The 22,100-nt window shown below is 37.3% G+C and overlaps 1 protein-coding gene across 3 annotated transcripts in view; it reads right to left on the bottom strand.

Annotated features, from left to right (window-relative positions):
- Positions 1-22,100, bottom strand: part of SLC17A8 (solute carrier family 17 member 8) — a 136,022-nt gene that overhangs the window by 55,271 nt on the left and 58,651 nt on the right. For all 3 annotated transcript variants that reach the window (XM_053719816.1, XM_053719818.1, XM_053719817.1), the window contains exons 4-5: positions 4,179-4,293; positions 2,861-2,948 (exon numbers count right to left, since the gene is read on the bottom strand). In XM_053719816.1, coding sequence (XP_053575791.1) covers positions 2,861-2,948; positions 4,179-4,293 — 203 coding nt within the window. The remainder of the gene's footprint in view (positions 1-2,860; positions 2,949-4,178; positions 4,294-22,100) is intronic.

Consider the following 22,100-nt stretch of genomic DNA (forward strand, 5'->3'; position numbering starts at 1 on the left):
ACAGCTCCCTGATCACATGACTGTGACTATTCATTATCTATAGAGTTGCATTTAGTACTGTGTTGTGCTAACTCTTAAAGAACTTCCAGGGCGTGAACACATTCAGCCAGATTACGAGTTTTGCGTTATAAGTGAAAAAGCTTCATAACTCTTTCCCAATCAGCCAATGGGATTGAGCTTGCATTCTATTGGCTGTTCCAATCAGCAAAAAGAATGTGAGCTCAATCCTATTGGCTGATTGGATCAGCCAATAGGATTAAAGCTCAACCCTATTGGCTGATTGCATCAGCCAATAGGATTTTTTACCCTTTAATTCCTATTGGCTGATAGAATTCTATCAGCCAATCAGAATTCAAGGAACGCCATCTTGGATGACGTCCCTTAAAGGGAACCTTCAGTGTACAGTTGGGACCGTATGAAGAGGATGCTCCACGCCGGATGTCTTGAAGATGGAGCCGCTCCGCGTCTGAAGAGTGAAGATAGAAGATGCCGTCTGTATGAAGACTTCTGCCCGCCTGGATGATGACTTCTTGCCGCTTGGATGAAGACTTCTCCCGGCTTCATTGAGGACTTCTTGCCGCTTGGATGAAGACTTCTCCCGGCTTCGCTGAGGACTTCTTGCCGCTTGGATGAAGACTTCGCCGGCTAGATGAGGATAGATGTCCGGTCTTCAAAAACTGTAAGTGGATCTTCAGGGGTTAGCGTTAGGTTTTTTTAAGGGTTTATTGGGTGGGTTTTATTTTTAGCTTAGGGTTTTGGGCAACGTAAAATAGCTAAATGCCCTTTTAAGGGCAATGCCCATCCAAATGCCCTTTTCAGGGCAATGGTTAGCTTAGGTTTAATTAGATAGGATTTTATTTGGGGGGTTGGTTGTGTGGGTGATGGGTTTTACTGTTGGGGGTTGTTTGTTTGATTTTTTACAGGTAAAAGAGCTGATTTATTTGGGGCAATGCCCTGCAAAAGGCCCTTTTAAGGGCTATTGGCAGTTTAGTGTAGGCTAAGTTTTTTTTTGGGGGGGGGGGTTATTTTGATAGGGCTGTTAGATTAGGAGTAATTTGTTTTTATTTTTGATAATTTGTTTTTTTATTTTGTGTAATTTAGTGTTTATTGTTTCTTGTAATTTAGATAAATGTATTTTTTTTTATTGTGATGTTAGGTGTTAGAGTAACTCAGGTTAGGTTTTATTTTACAGGTAAATCTGTCTTTATTTTAACTAGGTAGCTAGTAACTAGTTAATAACTATCTACTAACTAGTCTACCTAGTTAAAATAAATACAAACTTAGCTGTGAAATAGAAATAAAACCTAAGATAGCTACAATGTAACAATTAGTTATATTGTAGCTAGCTTAGGGTTTATTTTACAGGTAAGTATTTCGTTTTAAATAGGAATTATTTAGTTATTTACAGTAGGTTTTATTTAGAATTATTTTAATTATGTTAAAGTTAGGGGTGTTAGGGTTAGGGTTACGTTAGGGTTAGACTTAGGGTTAGGTTTAGGGGTTAATATATTTATTTAGTGTTAGTGATGTGGGAGGCAAGAGGTTTAGGGGTTAATAACTTTAGTATAGTGGCGGCTGTGACGTTGGGGGCGGCAGATTAGGGGTTAATAAGTGTAATGTAGGTGTCGGCGATGTCGGGGCAGCAGATTAGGGGTGTTTAGACTCAGGGTTTATGTTAGGGTGTTAGGTGTAAACAAACATTTTCTTTCCCCATAGACATCAATGGGGCTGCGTTACGGAGCTTTACGCTCCGTCATTGCAGGTGTTAGCCTTTTTTTAGCCAGCTCTCCCCATTGATGTTTATGGGAAAATGGTGCACGAGCACGTCAAAGCAGCTCAAAGCAGCGCTGGTATTTGTGTGCGGTATGGAGCTCAATGCAGCCATATCGCCCACAAATGCCGGGTTTTTGCAAACCTGTAATAGCAGCGCTATTAAAGGTGAGCGGTGGAAATAACTTGCAAGTTATTAGCGAGCCACTCATAACGCAAAACTCGTAATCTGGCTGATTGTTATCTATATGGCCTACATGAACTAGCTGTCTACTGTTGTGAAAAGCAAATAAAAAAAAGCATGTGATTTAGAGGCAGCCTTTGAAACAGGCAGAAATTTAGAGGTTTAAATGTTAAAAAGTATATTAATCTAACAATGTTGGTTGTGCAAAGCTGTGGAATGGTACCGTAGTAAGGGCATTATCTATCTTTTTAAACAATAACAATTTTAGTGTCGACTGTCCCTTTAAATGTCTTCCACATGCTTTTTATTTTTAATACTTTGCAAAATGATTGTGAAATGTTTTGAGAAGAGGGGTGAAAATACTTAGTGAACAATTACTGCAGATTTCTGTAGAACTATATTGCATACTGGGGATTGAATCTCTTTAAGGTATTGTTGATGCATACAATTTTAACACGATTTTAGAACATACCAGTTGATATCACAGTGTCTAACTGTATTTATATGGTGATAAATTCTACACCAGTAGTTTAGTAGGTTATTGTGCGGTTCTAGACACTAGTAACCACTGTACCCCATAACCTCCATTCCTAGCTATTTCAGCTCAGATTTGCCCTATATGTTTAGCCAAACTTCAGGACAAGAATGTATGGATGGGTCGTGCCTTCTCTACACAACCAGGGATCATTGCTTTGTAAAAGAAAATTAGTAAAATTTGATGAGAAAAAGAGAGGGAATGCATCATGCCTCAAAATTACTACCTCAAAAATCCTGCTGCCTTATGCCCTATACGTCCTTTCTTTACGCTAAATAAAACTAAAAAGGCTGGAAATTGGCACTACAAAATACATGCAAACATATTCCAGTCTACTAATTATATCACCATCAAGAAAAGTGTGAGCTTACCACAAAATGAAGTGGTTGCTAATCTACTTCTTTCTAGTGGAGGTGCCCATTTACTCCACATCCCATGGCATGCTGGGTAGGTAACACCCTAAAAATACAGAGCACATGAAGTGTTAATGTAGCATATATATTCATGGAACATAAATTAGGATGTCACAATCAATAGTAACCAAATAATATTTTATTTTTTATTTATATTCGTTATAGGCACATGATGAGACTTGTTCGTAAAGTTTACAAGAATAAATGCTTACACTATTGTTTACAACCTTGTTTGTTAAAGTTTTATAAAAACAGTAGCATGTATTTTTTTACAGGCTAAGATACTGAATTTAAGGTAGGTCTCATTAAAGGGACATGAAACCCAAATTGTTTCTTTCATGATTCATAAAGAGTGTGCAATTGTAAACAACTTTCCAATTTACTTCTATTATTTAATTTGCATCCTTCTCTTGTTATCCTTTGCTGAAAGGCTTATCAAGGTTAGCTCAGGAGCAGCAAAGAATCTAGGTTCTAGCTGCTGATTGGTGGCTGCATATATATACCGATTGTCATTGGCTCACCCATGTGTTCAATTAAAAATCAGAAATGCATTGCTGCTCTTTCAACAAATGATACCAAAAGAATGAAGCAAATTTGATAATAGAAGTAAATTGGAAAGTTGTTTAAAATTGTATGTTCTACCTAAATCATGATAGAAAATTTGTGGGTTTCATGTCTCTTAAATAGTGTATTAATAGGTATCCCTGGTTCATTTGTAAAGGCCCTTTTTGTACTAGATTTTAATAAGTGAGGTAATAGAAAGCAAGTACAGCACCAAAACACCCCTATTTATTCGAGAATAAACCTTCTTTTGACAATAGAGTTTAGGGGGGGGGGGAGCTCACATTATTCTTTACAACCTTGTGTGTTAAAATTTTATAAAAATAGTAGTGTATATTTGTTTACAGGTACTGAATTTATAGAAGGTCTTGTTAAATAGTGTATTTATATGTTTCCCTGGTTAATTTGTAATGACTTTTTTGTACTAGATTTTAATAGGTGAGGTAGTAAAAAGTACACAATATACTGACATTTGTTAAAATGTTATCTTGTTATTTTGCCTATTGAAACTGTCACCTATAATGGAAAATTCAGTACTGCAGTTGTCGCTATAGAAAATCTATATAAATAAGAGGCATCAGCAGAAAATAACATCCCAGTTGTAGTGATGGAGAGAGAGATAGTCTTGAGGGGAAAACAAATTACTAAAAAAAAGTGCTAACGCATTTAATGAAAACATAAAAGAAAATACTTTTGTGTTAATTTATTAACCTACCTCAACAAGACCTTGCAGAACTCGCACAAATATTACAAAGCCATAGTGTACTTTTGCAGCAGATGGGATCAGCATGTTCAGGATTGAAGTTAAAAAAATAGCAGCTCCAAATACCCTGAGATTAAGGAAAACATTGCAAAATATTAGACATAATATTTGGATTTTAAGAAAATAAACCGTGATTGTTTCTTCATTTTCATATTCTTTGGATTTAACTAACCCATACTGGGCCAGATTACAAGTGGAGCGGTATTTATCGCTCCTTCTTGCGCACTATCTCCACTAGAAGTAAACTTTTTGCATGCATCGGGTAAGGCTCATATGACAAGTTGAAAGTAAAAAGTTTTCACTTGCGTGCTAACCTGATGTGCGACCGCGTTAAATTATTCCGCCATAGAAGTCAATGCAGCAAAAAATTAGAAAAAACCCGAAGATATTTAAGTTTGAGATAATCAGGACTAGCAGTGCCTTCCACTAATATTGGCACCCTTGGTAAATATGAGCAAAGAAGGTTGTGAAAAATTGTCTTTTGTTCAAAAAGTACAAAAAAATACTCTACTCCCATGGATATCAAACAATTGCAAACACAACACAGGTTAATCCAAAAGCAAAATCTTTATTAAATATATGTGTGCCACAATTATTGGCACCCCTTTTAATTCATATGAAAAAAATATATTTGAAGTATATTCCCATTGATATTTTAACTTTTTTAGTACATCTGGGTTACTAGAAACAGGAAATTGCTAAACCTATTTCACAGGGGTATAAATATAATGAAACACATAGGCCAAATTCCCTTAGTCATTCATCACAATAGGTAAGACCAAGGAATATAGCTGTGATGTGCAGCAAAAGGTTGTTGAGCCTCAGAAAATGGGAAGTGGCTATAAGAAAATAGCAAAAACATTGAAAATGCTAATTTCCACCATCAGGACAATAATTAAAAAAATACCAGTCAATTGGAAATGTTATGAATCAAGCTGAAAGAGGACATGTGTCTATATTGTCTCAACGCACTGTGAAGAGAAGAGGATGGGTTGAGTGGCCAAAATATATCCAAGGATCACAGATGGAGAATTGCAGAAGTTAGTTGCGTCTTGGGGTCAGAAAGTCTCCAAAACTACAATCTGAGGTCAGGTCACCTACATCATCACAAGTTGTATGGAAGGGTTTCAAGAAAAAAGCCTCTACTCTCATCCAGAAACAAACTCTTGCATCTTCAGTTTGCCAGAGACTACTGGAACTTCAAATGGGATTGAGTTATATGGTCAGATGAAACCAGAGATTTTTGGCAATAAACACCAGAGGTGGGTTTGGCCCACACAGAGAGGTAGCCATATGGAAAAGTACCTCATGCCCACAGTGAAATATGGTGGTGGTTCTTTAATGTTTTGGGACTGTTTTTCTACTAGAGGACCTGGACATTTTGTTAGGATACTTGGCATCATGGACTCTATCAAATATAAACAAATATTAAATGAACACCTCCCTGCCTCAGTCAGAAAGCTAAAATGAGCCATGATTTGATCTTCCAGCAGGACAATGATCCAAAACATACATCAAAATCAACACAGAAATGGTTTACTAACCACAAAATCAAGATCCTGTCATGGCCATCCCAGTCCCCTTACTTAAAACCCATAGAAAACTTGTTGGGTGAACTAAAGAGGAGAGTCCAACAGTGTCAAACTCGAAATTTGAAGGATCTGGAGAGATTCTGTATGGAGGAATGGTCCGAGATGCCTTGCCATTCATTCTCTAACCTTATCAGGCTTTATAGGAGAAGATTCAGTGCTGTTATCTTGGCAAAGGGATGTAGCACAAAGTATTAACTAAGAGGGTGCTAATATTTGTGACACACATATATTTAAGAAAGATTTTGTTTGGATGATCCTGTGTTGTATTTGCAATTGTTTGATATCCATGAGAGCAGAGTATTTTTGTGCACTTTTTGAACAAAAGATCAAAAGATTAAACAATAAAGACAATTTTTCACAGCCTTCTTTGCTCATATTTACCAAGGGGGTCAATATTAGTGGAGGGGGCTATATATATTTAGACATGTGTATGTATGTATCTCAGTAATAAATCTTATTATTTAAACATATCTTAGAGCCCTTTTTTGTGCAATATTTTTAAAAAATATATATTTTTTATTAGATTGTGTAACTGTACTTTGTAATATATTTTTGATGAGTTTTGTGACACTTCTTTTGTTTTGTTAACTAGAGCTCTGAGATTGCGCTATCCTGACACTCGTTAAATTAAACTGCACTCAAGCAAATGCGTTTACTTTCAACCTGTAATATGAGCGCTACATCCGATGGGCGTAAACAACTGTGATAAACCTAATATCGCTTGTGTATAACTGTTAGGGCGCCACTTGATATTTATATCATAAGGCCTTTTATTATTGTACATGAACAGATTTATTCTAATTTAAATGCATGTGCTTCTATCATTGCTAGTAAAAAGCATCAATTAGTAATTATTATGTGGTGTTTAATCTTATGTTCTCTTATCACTTACATATTAACAGGTTATGATATTGAAGCCTTACAATTAAAATTCATACATTTAAAAGGAATTGGAAGGAGGAGTGATTATTTACATATTTAATTTATTCACAGATACATCGAATTACTTATATACATAGAAGTTATCAAGCAAGAAAAGAGACACGTTATTCTACAACTTATTGAGTGCTTGAATGTACTTAGCAGTAATTGCAGCAGCATAACCTTAAAGATTAGCACAAACTTTGTAGGATACATGTGACTAAAATATACTAGGCTATGATTACGGCTTTCCGCCGAAACATGTAAACCATTGGTGCTACGCTCATTTCACCTTACCCTTTTTACTGGTTGTACTAGTTGAACTGCCAGAGCTTTTTAAATGCTCTTTTTAATGGATTTAATAAACCTAAGTTTTATTTACTCTATGCTCTTGGGACTCACCTTTCTCAGTTTTTGATGTTACTACACCAGCGTATGAGACCCAGTCTCTAACTCCTCATCACGCTACCAGTGCCGGGTGAAGACGTTTGTGACACACACCCCATACGTCACTCTGACACATTGCTGACGGTTCCCTTACCCTAGCCACGGACTGGGATTTTGGACAGAGGCGGAAGAAAGGAGGTCAGCAGGGGACGCTGCTGTCGGATGTTACTCCGATCCTGTTGGATGGCAATCTCCTATCTTCGGTGCGCACAGGTACACCTCTGATGGCTTTTGGGACTGTGATGTTCTTGGTTTCAAGGGGGTGTATGTCTTTAATTTAAGTCCCGGTTGCCTGGACAGGCATATACTCACAACAATAAGGGCTACCTCTGTTCCATGTTTTTCTCACTAAAATATACTGCCATATTATTTATTCAGAAAAATGAATGTACCTGGCTCTCTATCTATCATCTTACCTAATTATCACAAATAAAATGGGAATTCTTTAATCTGTTTCCAATAAAGTTCACCAGCGTAAATCATTGTTTCAATGAGAAATGTTACAGAGAATAACTCCGGCCATTTGAACACAGTATTTTCTCATAATAACACACAATTTAAAATTAGAAATTACAGAAATATTTAATTAATGAAAACCAAGTGATGTATAATGTTTGGCTAGCTGACCTACTGATATTTTGTTAGCACCCTGCTCACACCCATATTACCTAATTTGATGCATTCTCTTAGTATTCTTTGTTAAAAAAACAAACCTAGGTATGCTCAGTAGCAGAGATCTAGCTGCTGATTGTGAGTTGCACACGTATGCCTCTTGTTAGTTGCTTATGAATGTTCTCAGCTAGCTCCCAGTAATGTATTACTGCTCCTTAATAAAGGACACATAGAGAATAAAGCAAAATTGATAATAGAAGTAAATTGAAAAGTTGTTTAAATTTGTATGCTCTATGTAAATCACGAAAGAAAAAATGTGGGTTACAAGTCCCGTTAAACTATCGGAATTACAAACATAATATAAGGACCTATAACAATACATTTTAAAAAGCAGCCACTCTATAAAAAGGGCCACAAACATCTAGATAAAGTGTTCCACATAAAATTTCAGAACTGGGAAATTATTTGGATTAAAGGAGATAAGTAATTTTTAGATCAAGGGGATGGGTATTGTGACACAGCCCCTTTTCTAATATTGGGTCAGTGACTAAAATCTTTGTCAGGCTTTTCCTTTACATACCATTTACCTTATTTAAAGAATGATACTTACACCAGTCTTATAAAAAAGGATGCATATATTAAATGACAGATCTATAAATGAGTGGTGAGAGAAGCGCCTAACATACAAGGCTTTATTCTTCAACTCTATCTAAACTATATTTTAATGTCTGTGGGTGTGTGCATGCAAAGGAAGATGAAGTCTCTCTGTTATCTTTCCTGTTATTCTTCTTTTTTTCTCCTTCCAAGCTGCTTCTGAAAACATATTTATAGCCAAACAGCCACACCATGAAGACAGTCCCAGCCAATCAAATCCATTCATCATCTGTTTTATAACAATTCCTCTGTTGCGTTAACTAGACGTTGCTGTTGTCCAGGAAATTCAGAAATGCCATCTGACTCCTTATGAAGATTTATGATACCATTTTTCTGTCATGTGTTCTTTGAAGCTTTATGAAATTTGATTTTCTGTCCTCAGGAAGGAGAGCAGGTATCACCTGTCTTTATCTACATGGGGTGGTAGCCTTTGATCTTTGTGTACAGGCCTTGGGTTTTAGTTGCTTGATATCATCTCTTGGAAACTAGTTTAATCAGAAGGGTTTAGCTTTCCTTACAATAGCAAAATGTGATTTTCCAGTTATACAGTTATTACAGGTATATATTCTATCCAATTAGGCAACACAGTGCTTCACCCTAGATCAGATAAAAGAATGGCTACACATGCGTTTCCCAATTTGTTGTTTATGTAATTAAATATCTATGTGGGCTAGCTTATGTAGGGAAAAGCACTAAATTAGAGACAGGATTAAACAGCACAAAACTGCAATAGGCAAATTGGACCCCAACGCTCCACTTTACAATATGTGATCATAACAAAAGCCAGTTGAGATTTCAAGTGGTTGATAGTGTAGGGAAACTAAGAAGAGGAGGTAATAGACAGAAACTTTTGTTTGAAAAGGAAGCACAGTGGATTAGGAAATTTAGACTCCATAATTCCATATGGCTTGAATAGAGAAATTACATGAGGTACATTTCTATAAGTGGATATATACTACAACATTGATTGTGATATTTGTTTATCTTGAGTGGCTAGACTAGACATGTTCTCTTAGCTGTAGATTCGATAGACCTGATAGATCTAGAAGTAGGGGGAGATGGTATAAATTTCTAGGTGGTTTGAATATTTCATGTTCCTTAATCAATTTTTTAACATATATGTTGTGGTGTTATGTATTGTTAATATATGAAGTGGATACCTTAGTAAACTATTTCAATATGTATATCATATGGACTTTTACTTATGTATATGCCTTATTCACACTAACAAACACCTAGATTTAGAGTTTTGCGGCCAAAGGGGTGCGTTAGCTACGCGTGTTTTTTCCCCCCGCACCTTTTAAATAACGCTGGTATTTAGAGTTGTCTGAAGGGCTGCGTTAGGCTCCAAAAAGGGAGCGTACAGGCATATTTACCGCCACTTCAACTCTAAATACCAGCGTTACTTACGGTAGCGGCCAGCTTGAAAAACGTGCTTGTGCACGATTCCCCCATAGAAAACAATGGGGCAGTTTGAGCTGAAAAAAAACCTAACACCTGCAAAAAAGCAGCGTTCAGCTCCTAACGCAGCCCCATTGTTTCCTATGGGGAAACACTTTCTAAGTCTGCACCTAACACCCTAACATGAACCCCGAGTCTAAACACCCCTAACCTTACACTTATTAACCCCTAATCTGCCGCCCCCACTATCGCTGACCCCTGCATATTATTATTAACCCCTAATCTTCCGCTCCGGACACCGCCGCAACCTACGTTATCCCTATGAACCCCTAATCTGCTGCCCCTTACACCGCCGACCCCTATATTATATTTATTAACCCCTAATCTGGCCCCCCCCCCAACGTCGCCGTTACCTTACCTACACTTATTAACCCCTATTCTGCCGGACATCGCCGCTACTCTAATAAATTTATTAGTTATTAACTATTTAATAGCTACCTAGTTAAAATAATTACAAAATTACCTGTAAAATAAATCCTAACCTAAGTTACAATTAAACTTAACACTACACTATCAATAAATAAATTAACTAAACTACCTACAATTACCTACAATTAAATCAACTAAACTAAATTACAAAGAAAAACAAACACTAAATTACCAAACATAAAAAAAGATTACAAGAATTTTAAACTAACTACACCTACTCTAAGCCCCCTAAAAAATAACAAATCCCCCAAAATAAAAAAATGCCCTACCCTATTCTAAAATAAAAAGTTAACAGCTCTATTACCTTACCAGCCCTTAAAAGGGCTTTTTGCGGGGCATGCCCCAAAGAAATCAGCTTGTTTGCCTGTAAAAAAAAACATACAATACCCCCCCAACATTACAACCCACCACCCACATACCCCTAATCTAACCCAAACCCCCCTTAAAAAACCTAACACTAAGCCCCTGAAGATCTCCCTACCTTGTATTCACCTAGCCGGGTATCACCAATCCATCCAGAAGAGGGTCCAAAGTCTTCATCCTATCCGGCAAGAAGAGGTCCTCCAGAGGGTCCGAAGTCTTCATCCTATCCGGCAAGAAGAGGTCCTCCAGAGGGTCCAAAGTCTTCATCCAGGCGGCATCTTCTATCTTCTTCCATCTGGAGCGGAGCGGGTCCATCTTGAAGCAGCCGACACGGAGCCATCCTTCCTCACCGACGGGCTAACGACGAATGAAGGTTCCTTTAAATGACGTCATCCAAGATGGCGTCCCTCAAATTCCGATTGGCTGATAGGATTCTATCAGCCAATCGGAATTAAGGTAGGAAAAATCTGATTGGTTGATTGAATCAGCCAATCAGATTCAAGTTCAATCCGATTGGCTGATTGGATCAGCCAATCAGATTGAGCTCGCATTCTATTGGCTGTTCCGATCAGCCAATAGAATGCAAGCTCAATCTAATTGGCTGATTGGATCAGCCAATCCGATTGAACTTGAATCTGATTGGCTGATTCAATCAGCCAATTAGATTTCTCCTACCTTAATTCCGATTGGCTGATAGAATCCTATCAGCCAATCTGAATTCGAGGGACGCCATCTTGGATGATGTCATTTAAAGGAACTTTCATTCATCGTTAATCCGTCGGTGAGGAAGGATGGCTCTGCGTCGGCTGCTTCAAGATGGACCCGCTCCGCTCCGGATGGAAGAAGATAGAAGATGCCGCCTGGATGAAGACTTTGGACCCTCTGGAGGACCTCTTCTTGCCGGATAGGATGAAGACTTCGGACCCTCTGGAGGACATCTTCTTGCCGGATAGGATGAAGACTTCGGACCCTCTTCTGGACGGATCGGTGATACCCGGCTGGGTGAATACAAGGTAGGGAGATCTTCAGGGGCTTAGTGTTAGGTTTTTTAAGGGGGGTTTGGGTTAGATTAGGGGTATGTGGGTGGTGGGTTGTAATGTTGGGGGGGTATTGTATGTTTTTTTTTACAGGCAAAAGAGCTGATTTCTTTGGGGCATGCCCCGCAAAAAGCCCTTTTAAGGGCTGGTAAGGTAATAGAGCTGTTAACTTTTTATTTTAGAATAGGTTAGGGCATTTTTTTTATTTTGGGGGGCTTTGTTATTTTTTTAGGGGGCTTAGAGTAGGTGTAATTAGTTTAAAATTCTTGTAATCTTTTTTTAATTTTTGTAATTTAGTGTTTGTTTTTTTTGTAATTTAGTTTAGTTGATTTAATTGTAGGTAGTTTAGTTAATTAATTTATTGATACTGTAGTGTTAGGTTTAATTGTAACTTAGGTTAGGATTTATTTTACAGGTAATTTTGTAATTATTTTAACTAGGTAGCTATTAAATAGTAAATAACTATTTAATAGCTATTGTACCTATTTAAAATAAATACAAAGTTGCCTGTAAAATAAATATAAATCCTAAAATAGCTACAATATAATTATTCATTATATTGTAGCTATATTAGGATTTATTTTACAGGTAAGTATTTATCTTTAAATAGGAATAATTTATTTAATAAGATTTACTTTATTTCGTTAGATTTAAATTATATTTAATTTAGGGGGTGTTAGTGTTAGGGTTAGACTTAGCTTTACAGGTTAATACATTTATTAGAGTAGTGGCGAGGTCCGGTCGGCAGATTAGGGTTTAATACTTGAAGTTAGGTGTCAAAGATGTTAGGGAGGGCAGATTAGGGGTTAATAAAATTTATTATAGGGGTTGCGAGGCGGGAGTGTGGCGGTTTAGGGGTTAATATATTTATTAGAGTAGTGGCGAGGTCCGGCAGATTAGGGGTTAATAAGTGTAGGTAGGTGTCGGCGACGTTGGGGGGGTCAGATTAGGGGTTAATAAATATTATGTAGGTGTCGGCGATGTTAGGGGCAGCAGATTAGGGGTACATAGGGATAATGTATGTGGCGGCGGTGTGCGGCAGATTAGGGGTTAAAAAATTTCATTAGAGTGGCGGTGATGTGGGGGGCCTCGGTTTAGGGGTACATAGGTAGTCTATGGGTGTTAGTGTACTTTAGAGCACAGTAGTTAAGAGCTTTATAAACTGGTGTTAGCCTATAAAGCTCTTAACTCCTGACTTTTTTCTGCGGCTGGAGTCTTGTCGGTAGAGTTCTAACGCTCACTTAAGCCAAGACTCTAAATACCAGCGTTAGGAAATTCCCATTGAAAAGATAGGATACGCAATTGGCGTAAGGGGATCTGCGGTATGGAAAAGTCGCGGCTTGGAAGTGAGCGTTAGATCCTTTCCTGCCTGACTCTAAATACCAGCGGGCGGTAAAAAGCAGTGTTAGGACCCCTTAACGCTGCTTTTGACGGCTAACGCAGAACTCTAAATCTAGGCGAAAATTATTACTGTGAGCCCTTTGAACTGAACTTCATATGCTACCGCTAGAGGGCACTATATACATGTAAATAGGCTTTAAAGTTGAAGGATGGTGCCTGAAATGCGCATCACCTGTCTTTGACGTCAGACTTGGATGTGACTTCAGCAGCGATTACTAAGTGGATCTTCTTTTGGCAACACAGTATCGCAGCTTCAGTAGAACTGGGTGAGATCGTTCATTGAACGTATTTTTCTGCAAAATTCTATTGCAACCGGTGGACACAGTCCTTGAGTGCCGGATATTTGGGATGTATGTTGCTGTACCACCGCTACTTCAAAAGACTCAGTTTTCTCATATGCATTAGATTTGCCATCATTCAAGACACAGCTGTTTACATGCTAGTAATTGGATAACATATATGACATATGTGCTACATAAAATATCACTGACTTTATGTGTTGCATTAACCTATAACCTGCATGGCACGACTTATGCTAAGGTTGCTTCAATGCTCTGCAGTCTGCACTTATCAAGTCTGCATGACAGAGCTGCTTTGATATACACCACTGCTTGTATGCTATTGCCTTTACAATGCTTGCATGGCTACTTCGCTTAACTGTTGCTATACTATACAGCCACCTGTACCATACAGTCTCTTGCCACTATTAGGGTAACCCTATCTAATTACAACTATGGACACTTTGTAAATAAATACTCAGTGTGACAAGGGTTTACTGGTTTACACACTGCACTGCATCCTTGTTCTGGCTGACATTAAAGATGATCAAGATTTCATTGTGCCTTATTGCATATTCTGGGATTACATATATATTCTTGTGTGCTATATGTTATGTGTTCTGACGTCATTAGTTTTATTTGGACTGGAGACGCCCATTCTTAATGTTTTTAATGTGTGCATCTACTATGTACTTATGTGTATTGCTTATTAAACTTTTTTTGTATTTTCAGCATATATCTTGCGTTATTCATACCCTTTTGACTTTGAGTGCGGGGATTATTATATCTTTATATTTATATATATATATATATATATATATATATATATATATATATATATATATATATATATATATATATATATAGATAGATAGATAGATATATATGGCCAAAAATATTGGCACCCCTGCATTTCTGTCAGATAATGCACCACTTCACCCAGAAAATTGTTGCAATTACAAATGTTTAGTCATTCTCATGTTTATTTCTTTTGTTATTGGTATGACACAAAAAAAAGTGGAGAAGAAAAGCCAAATCTTACACATTTCAATCAAAACTCCAAAAATGGACTGGACAAAATTATTGGCACCTTAAAATTGTAAGAAAAAAATTGTATTCCAAGTTTGTGATGCTCCTGTAATTTGTAATTAAACTTACCTGTATCAATTAACAGGTGCTGACAATATAGAAATTACACCGGCAACCAGTTAAAATGGTGAAAAATTTACTCAACCTTTCTGTTGTGTGTCTCTATGTGCCACACTAAGCATGGAGAAGAGAAAGAGCAGCAAAGAATTGTCTGAGGATTTGAGAACAAAAATTGGGGAAAAGGATGGACAATCTCAAGGTTACAAGTCCATCTCCAGAGATATTAATGTTCCTGTGTCCACTGTGCGCAACATTGTCAATAAGTAAACATCTAGAAATACTAATTGTACAGGGAATACATTAGGATTCATAGCAGAGAATTCCACAAAAATATTATCATTATTAACTCCAAATAATGAATTGGATTAAAGATTACTCTATATATTAAAAAGTTCCATATCATTCATACTTTAAGTCTTTATTAATTAAACTAGGAACATACATTCACACAGTAGTAGCGAGAAAAAGGTTAAAAACACTTAAGCCCAGTCATGGATAAATATTGATTCACTAAAGAAGCCAAAAGTATTAATCAACATGGGCCCACCAAAAGATAATCTAAAGTAAGCTAAGCCTTTACAATCCAAGGGCTGAATTATTTTTTAAATATTAGCACTTAATATCAGTGGGCACCATGAATAATAAAAAGTTTTAAGGCACAAATTCTTATTTGAACTTAGGCAAGCAAGTTAAAAGCGACAGACAGGAGAGACACAGCTGCTCCTGCTGGACCCCTGACGCGCGTTTCACAGAACGCTTCCTCAGAGGGGGTCAATAAGTATTATTGTCAATAAGTATACAGCCTATGGCACTGTAGCTAATCTCCCTGGATGTGGACGAAAGAGAAAAAAGTATCAAAGTTTGCAACAAAGGATTGTTCGAATGGTGGATAAAGAACCTTGATCTACTTCCAGACAAATTCAAGCTGACCTTCAGGCATAGGGTACAAATGTGTCAGCTCACACTATACGTCGCCATCTGAATGAAAAGGTACGCTATGGTAGGAGACCCAGGAGGACCCAACGCTGACACAGAAACAAAAAAACCATAATTTATATAAGATTTAAACTTTATTTTGGGTGTGGATTTTTTTCAGCGGAATTGGCTGTCTTTATTTTATCCCTCCCTCTCTAGTGACTCTTGCGTGGAAGATCCACATCTTGGGTAGTCATTATCCCATACGTCACTAGCTCATGGACTCTTGCTAATTACATGAAAGAAAACATAATTTATGTAAGAACTTGCCTGATAAATTCATTTCTTTCATATTAGCAAGAGTCCATGAGCTAGTGACGTATGGGATATACATTCCTACCAGGAGGGGCAAAGTTTCCCAAACCTCAAAATGCCTATAAATACACCCCTCACCACACCCACAAATCAGTTTAACGTATAGCCAAGAAGTGGGGTGATAAGAAAAAAGTGCGAAAGCATAAAAAATAAGGAATTGGAATAGTTGTGCTTTATACAAAAAAATCATAACCACCACAAAAAAGGGTGGGCCTCATGGACTCTTGCTAATATGAAAGAAATGAATTTATCAGGCAAGTTCTTACGTAAATTATGTTTTCTTTCATGTAATTAGCAAGAGTCCATGAGCTAGTGATGTATGGGATAATGACTACCCAAGATGTGGATCTTCCACGCAAGAGTCACTAGAGAGGGAGGGATAAAATAAAGACAGCCAATTCCGCTGAAAAAAATCCACACCCAAAATAAAGTTTAAATCTTATAATGAAAAAAACTGAAATTATAAGCAGAAGAATCAAACTGAAACAGCTGCCTGAAGTACTTTTCTACCAAAAACTGCTTCAGAAGAAGAAAACACATCAAAATGGTAGAATTTAGTAAAAGTATGCAAAGAAGACCAAGTGGCTGCTTTGCAAATCTGATCAACTGAAGCTTCATTCCTATACGCCCAGGAAGTAGAAACTGACCTAGTAGAATGAGCTGTAATCCTTTGAGGAGGAGTTTTACCCGACTCGACATAGGCATGATGAAACAAAGATTTTAACCAAGATGCCAAAGAAATGGCAGAAGCCTTCTGACCTTTCCTAGAACCGGAAAAGATAACAAATAGACTAGAAGTCTTTCGGAAATCCTTAGTAGCTTCAACATAATATTTCAAAGCTCTAACTACATCCAAAGAATGCAACGACTTTTCCTTAGAATTCTTAGGATTAGGACACAATGAAGGAACCACAATTTCTCAACTAATGTTGTTAGAATTCACAACCTTAGGTAAAAATTTTAAAGAAGTTCGCAACACCGCCTTATCCTGATGAAAAATCAGAAAAGGAGACTCACAAGAAAGAGCAGATAATTCAGAAACTCTTCTAGCAGAAGAGATGGCCAAAAGTAACAAAACTTTCCAAGAAAGTAATTTAATGTCCAGCGAATGCATAGGTTCAAATGGAGGAGCTTGAAGAGCCCCCAGAACCAAATTCAAACTCCAAGGAGGAGAAATTGACTTAATAACAGGTTTTATACGAGCCAAAGCTTGTACAAAACAATGAATATCAGGAAGACTAGCAATCTTTCTGTGAAAAAAAACAGAAAGAGCAGAGATTTGACCTTTCAAGGAACTTGCAGACAAACCTTATCCAAACCATCCTGAAGAAACTGTAAAATTCTAGGAATTCTAAAAGAATGCCAAGAAAAAATGATGAGAAAAACACCAAGAAATGTAAATCTTCCAGACTCGATAATATATCTTCCTAGATACAGTTTTACGAGCCTGTAACATAGTATTAATCACAGAGTCAGAGAAACCTCTATGACTGAGAATCAAGCGTTCAATCTCCATACCTTCAAATGTAAGGATTTGAGAAACCTGATGGAAAAAAGGACCTTGCGATAGAAGGTCTGGTCTTAACGGAAGAGTCCACGGTTGGCAAGTGGCCATCCGGACAAGATCCGCATATCAAAACCTGAGAGGCCATGCTGGAACCACCAACAGAATAAACGAACGCTCCTTTAGAATCTTGGAAAAAGAACTAGAGGAGGAAAGATATAAGCAGGATGATACTTCCAAGGAAGTGACAATGCATCCACTGCTTCCGCCTGAGGATCCCTGGATCTGGACAGATACCTGGGAAGCTTCTTGTTTAGATGAGAAGCCATCAGATCTATTTCTGGAAGTCCCCATATTTGAACAATCTGAAGAAATACCTCTGGGTGAAGAAACCATTCGCCCGGATGTAGCGTTTGGCAACTGAGATAATCCGCTTCCCAATTGTCTATACCTGGGATATGAACCGCAGAAATTAGACAGGAGCTGGATTCCCCCATACAAGTATTCGAGAGACTTATTTCATAGTCAGAGGACTGTGAGTTCCTCCTTGATGATTGACATATGCCACGGTTGTGACATTGTCCATCTGGAAACAAATGAACGACTCTCTCTTTAGAAGAGGCCACGACTGAAGAGCTCTGAAAATTGCACGGAGTTCCAAAATGTTGATTGGTAATCTCGCCTCCTGAGATTCCCAAACCCCTTGTGCTGTCAGAAACCCCCATACAGCTCCCCAACCTGTCAGACTTGCATCTGTTGAGATCACAGTCTAGGTTGGAAGAACAAAAGAAGCCCCCTGAACTAAACGATGGTGGTCTGTCCACCACGTCAGAGAGTGTCGAACAATCGGTTTTAAAGATATTAATTGAGATATCTTTGTATAATCCCTGTACCACTGGTTCAGCATACAGAGCTGAAGAGGTCGCATGTGAAAACGAGCAAAGGGGATCGCGTCCAATGCAGCAGTCATAAGACCTAGAATTTCCATGCATAAGGCTACCGAAGGGAAAGATTGAGACTGAAGGTTTCGACAAGCTGAAACCAATTTCAGACGCCTCTTGTCCGTCAGAGACAGAATCAAGGACACTGAATCTATCAGGAAACCTAAAAAGGTTACCCTTGTCTGAGGAATCAAACAAACTTTTTGGTAAATTGATCCTCCAACCATGTTCTTGAAGAAACAACACTTATAAAAGACTGGAAAGGTTCTTTGTAGTGAAAATGAGCAAAGGGAATTGAATCCAATGCTGTGGCCATAAGACCTAAAACTTCTATGCATATATAGCAACTGAAGGAAATAATAGAGACTAAAGGAACCGATAGACGGAACCCAATAAAATTATCCCTTGTCTGATAGAGACAAGGACATTGACACAAACTATCTGGAAACCTAAAAAAGGTGACCATTGTGTGAGGAATCAAGAGCTTTTGAAGAAAAGATCCTCTAACTATGTCCTGAAGAGCAAGTAAATCATATGAGATTCCGCATCCTCAGAAAATAATCTGAATGAAAACAGAAAAATGAAAATATGCATTTATTGTATCTAATGAAAACAAATAATGCTATCAATGACCATAAAAAGGCAAAATAGTTTGAATAAAACTCCAAAACCCGGTTCCTCAAAAGGAACTGGAAGAAATACCCCAGAAGATTCCAGGTCTGAGCAGCGCTTGAACCCCATGGGTGCCCAGCCATGCTTCAACAGTACCCAAAATATATAGGACAGAAACACAGTTAAAGAAAGTGTTAGCCTTACTGGAATAAAATCAAAGAAATTTGGACAAAATACATTTCAAAGAAGCCTTAACCTGCCCCTTGCCAGCCAAGCTGGAATACGGCACGTACATCGCAATATTAGGGAGCTGATTTCGAACTCCAATTATAGACATGTTACTTGGGAAAGAACTCAGGAATTCGTTCCTTAATAAGAACAACCAAACCAGTATAAGCTTAAAGTTTTAGTCTTAGAACTCAATCTTGAAGCCCAGAGTAACAGTTAAGAATTGAATCCAATTATAAAACAAATAATTGATTATCTTAGAACAAAAGAAATATGGATTTTTTTGATTTTTTTTAAAAATCACAAAATTCTTCTAGCTAAAAAAGCTAAAGACATAGATTAACCCTCATTTGCGAAAATATTCAATAAAATGAAGACACAAATGAAATTATTAGCATGATAGTCCAGTTTAAAGGACCAGCCAATACAGTGGACTTGCATAATCAATAAATGCAAAACAACAAGACAAATGCAGCAGCACTTAGTCTAGTAAATGTTGTCCCTTTAACAATGCTAAAATAAATCATAATCTGATACTTGATCTTAAAGTAAACAGAGAAAATGAAGCAATTGCAATATCCAAATAAATCACAGGACCAAGAAAAGTACCTGAAACTAAATAATTTTCCATAAATAAGATACAACTATCTAAAGGAAAATAAATACTATTTTGCTATAGAAACAATAGCATAATTAGTAGAATTAGAGATAGCCCCAATAAATTGGAAAAAAACTCTGAAAACACAGAAGAAATAAATAGGCAAAAATAATGTCAGCTAGTCTTAAAGAACTAGTTACCTTAATATCCAAAATAATCAACACCTTTTCAACAAAGAACAAATGTACTTTAATAATAGAAAAATAATAAAAAAGTAGATTTGTTAGTGTCAATATCTGATGAAGAAAATTTCTGAAAGAGAAAAAAACATCATCAGAGAAGGATAAATCAGTATGTTGTTGGTCATTTGAAACTTCAATAATTAAAAAAGAAGTGAAAAAAGACCTAAAAATTTTATTAGAAGGCACGAAGTCAGACAAAGCCTTTAAAATAGAATCAGAAAAATATTTCTTATAAATCTTCTAAATATTTCTTGTAAGAAAGGAAATATATAAAGCATAAATACTAATGGATTCCGCATGTAAAAGTATAACATAATAACTTATTACAAACCATAGCTAAAGATAAACATTTATAACATTTAAAATAAATGAACTTAGCTTTGGTAGAACTGAAACTCAGTTAAGCGTTTTTCCGGAAGTGGCTTCTGATTCAGGGTCAATCTGAGACATCTTGCAATATGTAATAGAAAAAACAACATATAAAGCAAAATTGATCAAATTCCTTAAATGACAGTTTCAGGAATGGGAAAAAAATGCCAATGAACAAGCTTCTAGCAACCAGAAGCAATAAATAATGAGACTTAAATATTGTGGAGACAACAATGACGCTCAAATTTTTTAGCGCCAAAAAAGCCGCCCACATTATTTGGCGCCTAAATGCTTTTGGCGCAAAAACGTCAAAAAAATGATGCAACTTCCGGCGACACGTATGACGCCGGAAATGACAAGAAAATTTTTGCGCCAAGAAAGTCCGCGCCAAGAATGACGCAATAAAATGAAGCATTTTCAGCCCCCGCAAGCCTAACAGCCCACAGGGAAAAAAGTCAAATTTTAAGGTAAGAAAAAATTGAATTATTCATATGCATTATCCCAAATATGAAACTGACTGTCTGAAAATAAGGAACGTTGAACATCCTGAATCAAGGCAAATAAATGTTTAAACACATATATTTAGAACTTTATATAAAAGTGCCCAACCATAGCTTAGAGTGTCAGAGAAAATAAGACTTACTTACCCCAGGACACTCATCTACATGTAGTAGAAAGCCAAACCAGTACTGAAACGAGAATCAGTAGAGGTAATGGTATATATAAGAGTATATCGTCGATCTGAAAAGGGAGGTAAGAGATGAATCTCTACGACCGATAACAGAGAACTTATGAAATAGACCCCGTAGAAGGAGATCATTGAATTCAAATAGGCAATACTCTCTTCACATCCCTCTGACATTCACTGCACACTGAGAGGAAAACCGGGCTCCAACCTGCTGCGGAGCGCATATCAACGTAGAATCTAGCACAAACTTACTTCTCCACCTCCACAGGAGGCAAAGTTTGTAAAACTGATTTGTGGGTGTGGTGAGGGGTGTATTTATAGGCATTTTGAGGTTTGGGAAACTTTGCCCCTCCTGGTAGGAATGTATATCCCATACGTCACTAGCTCATGGACTCTTGCTAATTACATGAAAGAAAAGCCAGTTTGGAGTTTACCAAAACTTACATGAGGAAACCAAAATTCTTTTGGGAGAATGTGCTGTGGACAGACGAAACACAATTACAGCTTTTTGGTAAAACCCATCATTCTACTGGTGTCAGAAAAATAAATGAGGCTTTTAAAGAAAAGAATAGAGTCCCTACAGTCAAACATGTAGGAGGTTCACTGATGCTTTGGGGTTGCTTTGCTGATTCAGGCACTGGATGTCTTGACTATGTTCATGGCATTATGAAATCTGAAGACTACCAAAGAATTCTGTGGTGCAATGTAGGGCCCAGTGTCAGAAAGTTTGGTCTCCATAAGAGGTCATGGGTCATACAGCAGGACAATGACCCAAAGCACACATCAAAAAGCACCCAGAAATGGTTTAAGACAACGAGCTGGAGAGTACTGAACTGACCAGCAATGAGTCCAGATCTCAATCCCCTAGAGCACCTGTGGAGAGATCTTAAAACATCAGTTGGGAAAAGAAACCCTTCCAATCTGAGAGAAGAGCAGTTGGTGAAAGAAAAGTGGTCCAAAATTCCAGTAGAGAGGTGTAAGAAACATTGATGGTTTACAGGAAGCGATTGATTTTAGTTATTTTTTCCAAGGGGTGTGCTACCAAATATTAAATTGAG

The sequence above is a fragment of the Bombina bombina genome, chromosome 6 (assembly GCF_027579735.1).
Source record: "Bombina bombina isolate aBomBom1 chromosome 6, aBomBom1.pri, whole genome shotgun sequence".
NCBI classification, from domain to species: Eukaryota; Metazoa; Chordata; class Amphibia; order Anura; family Bombinatoridae; genus Bombina; species Bombina bombina.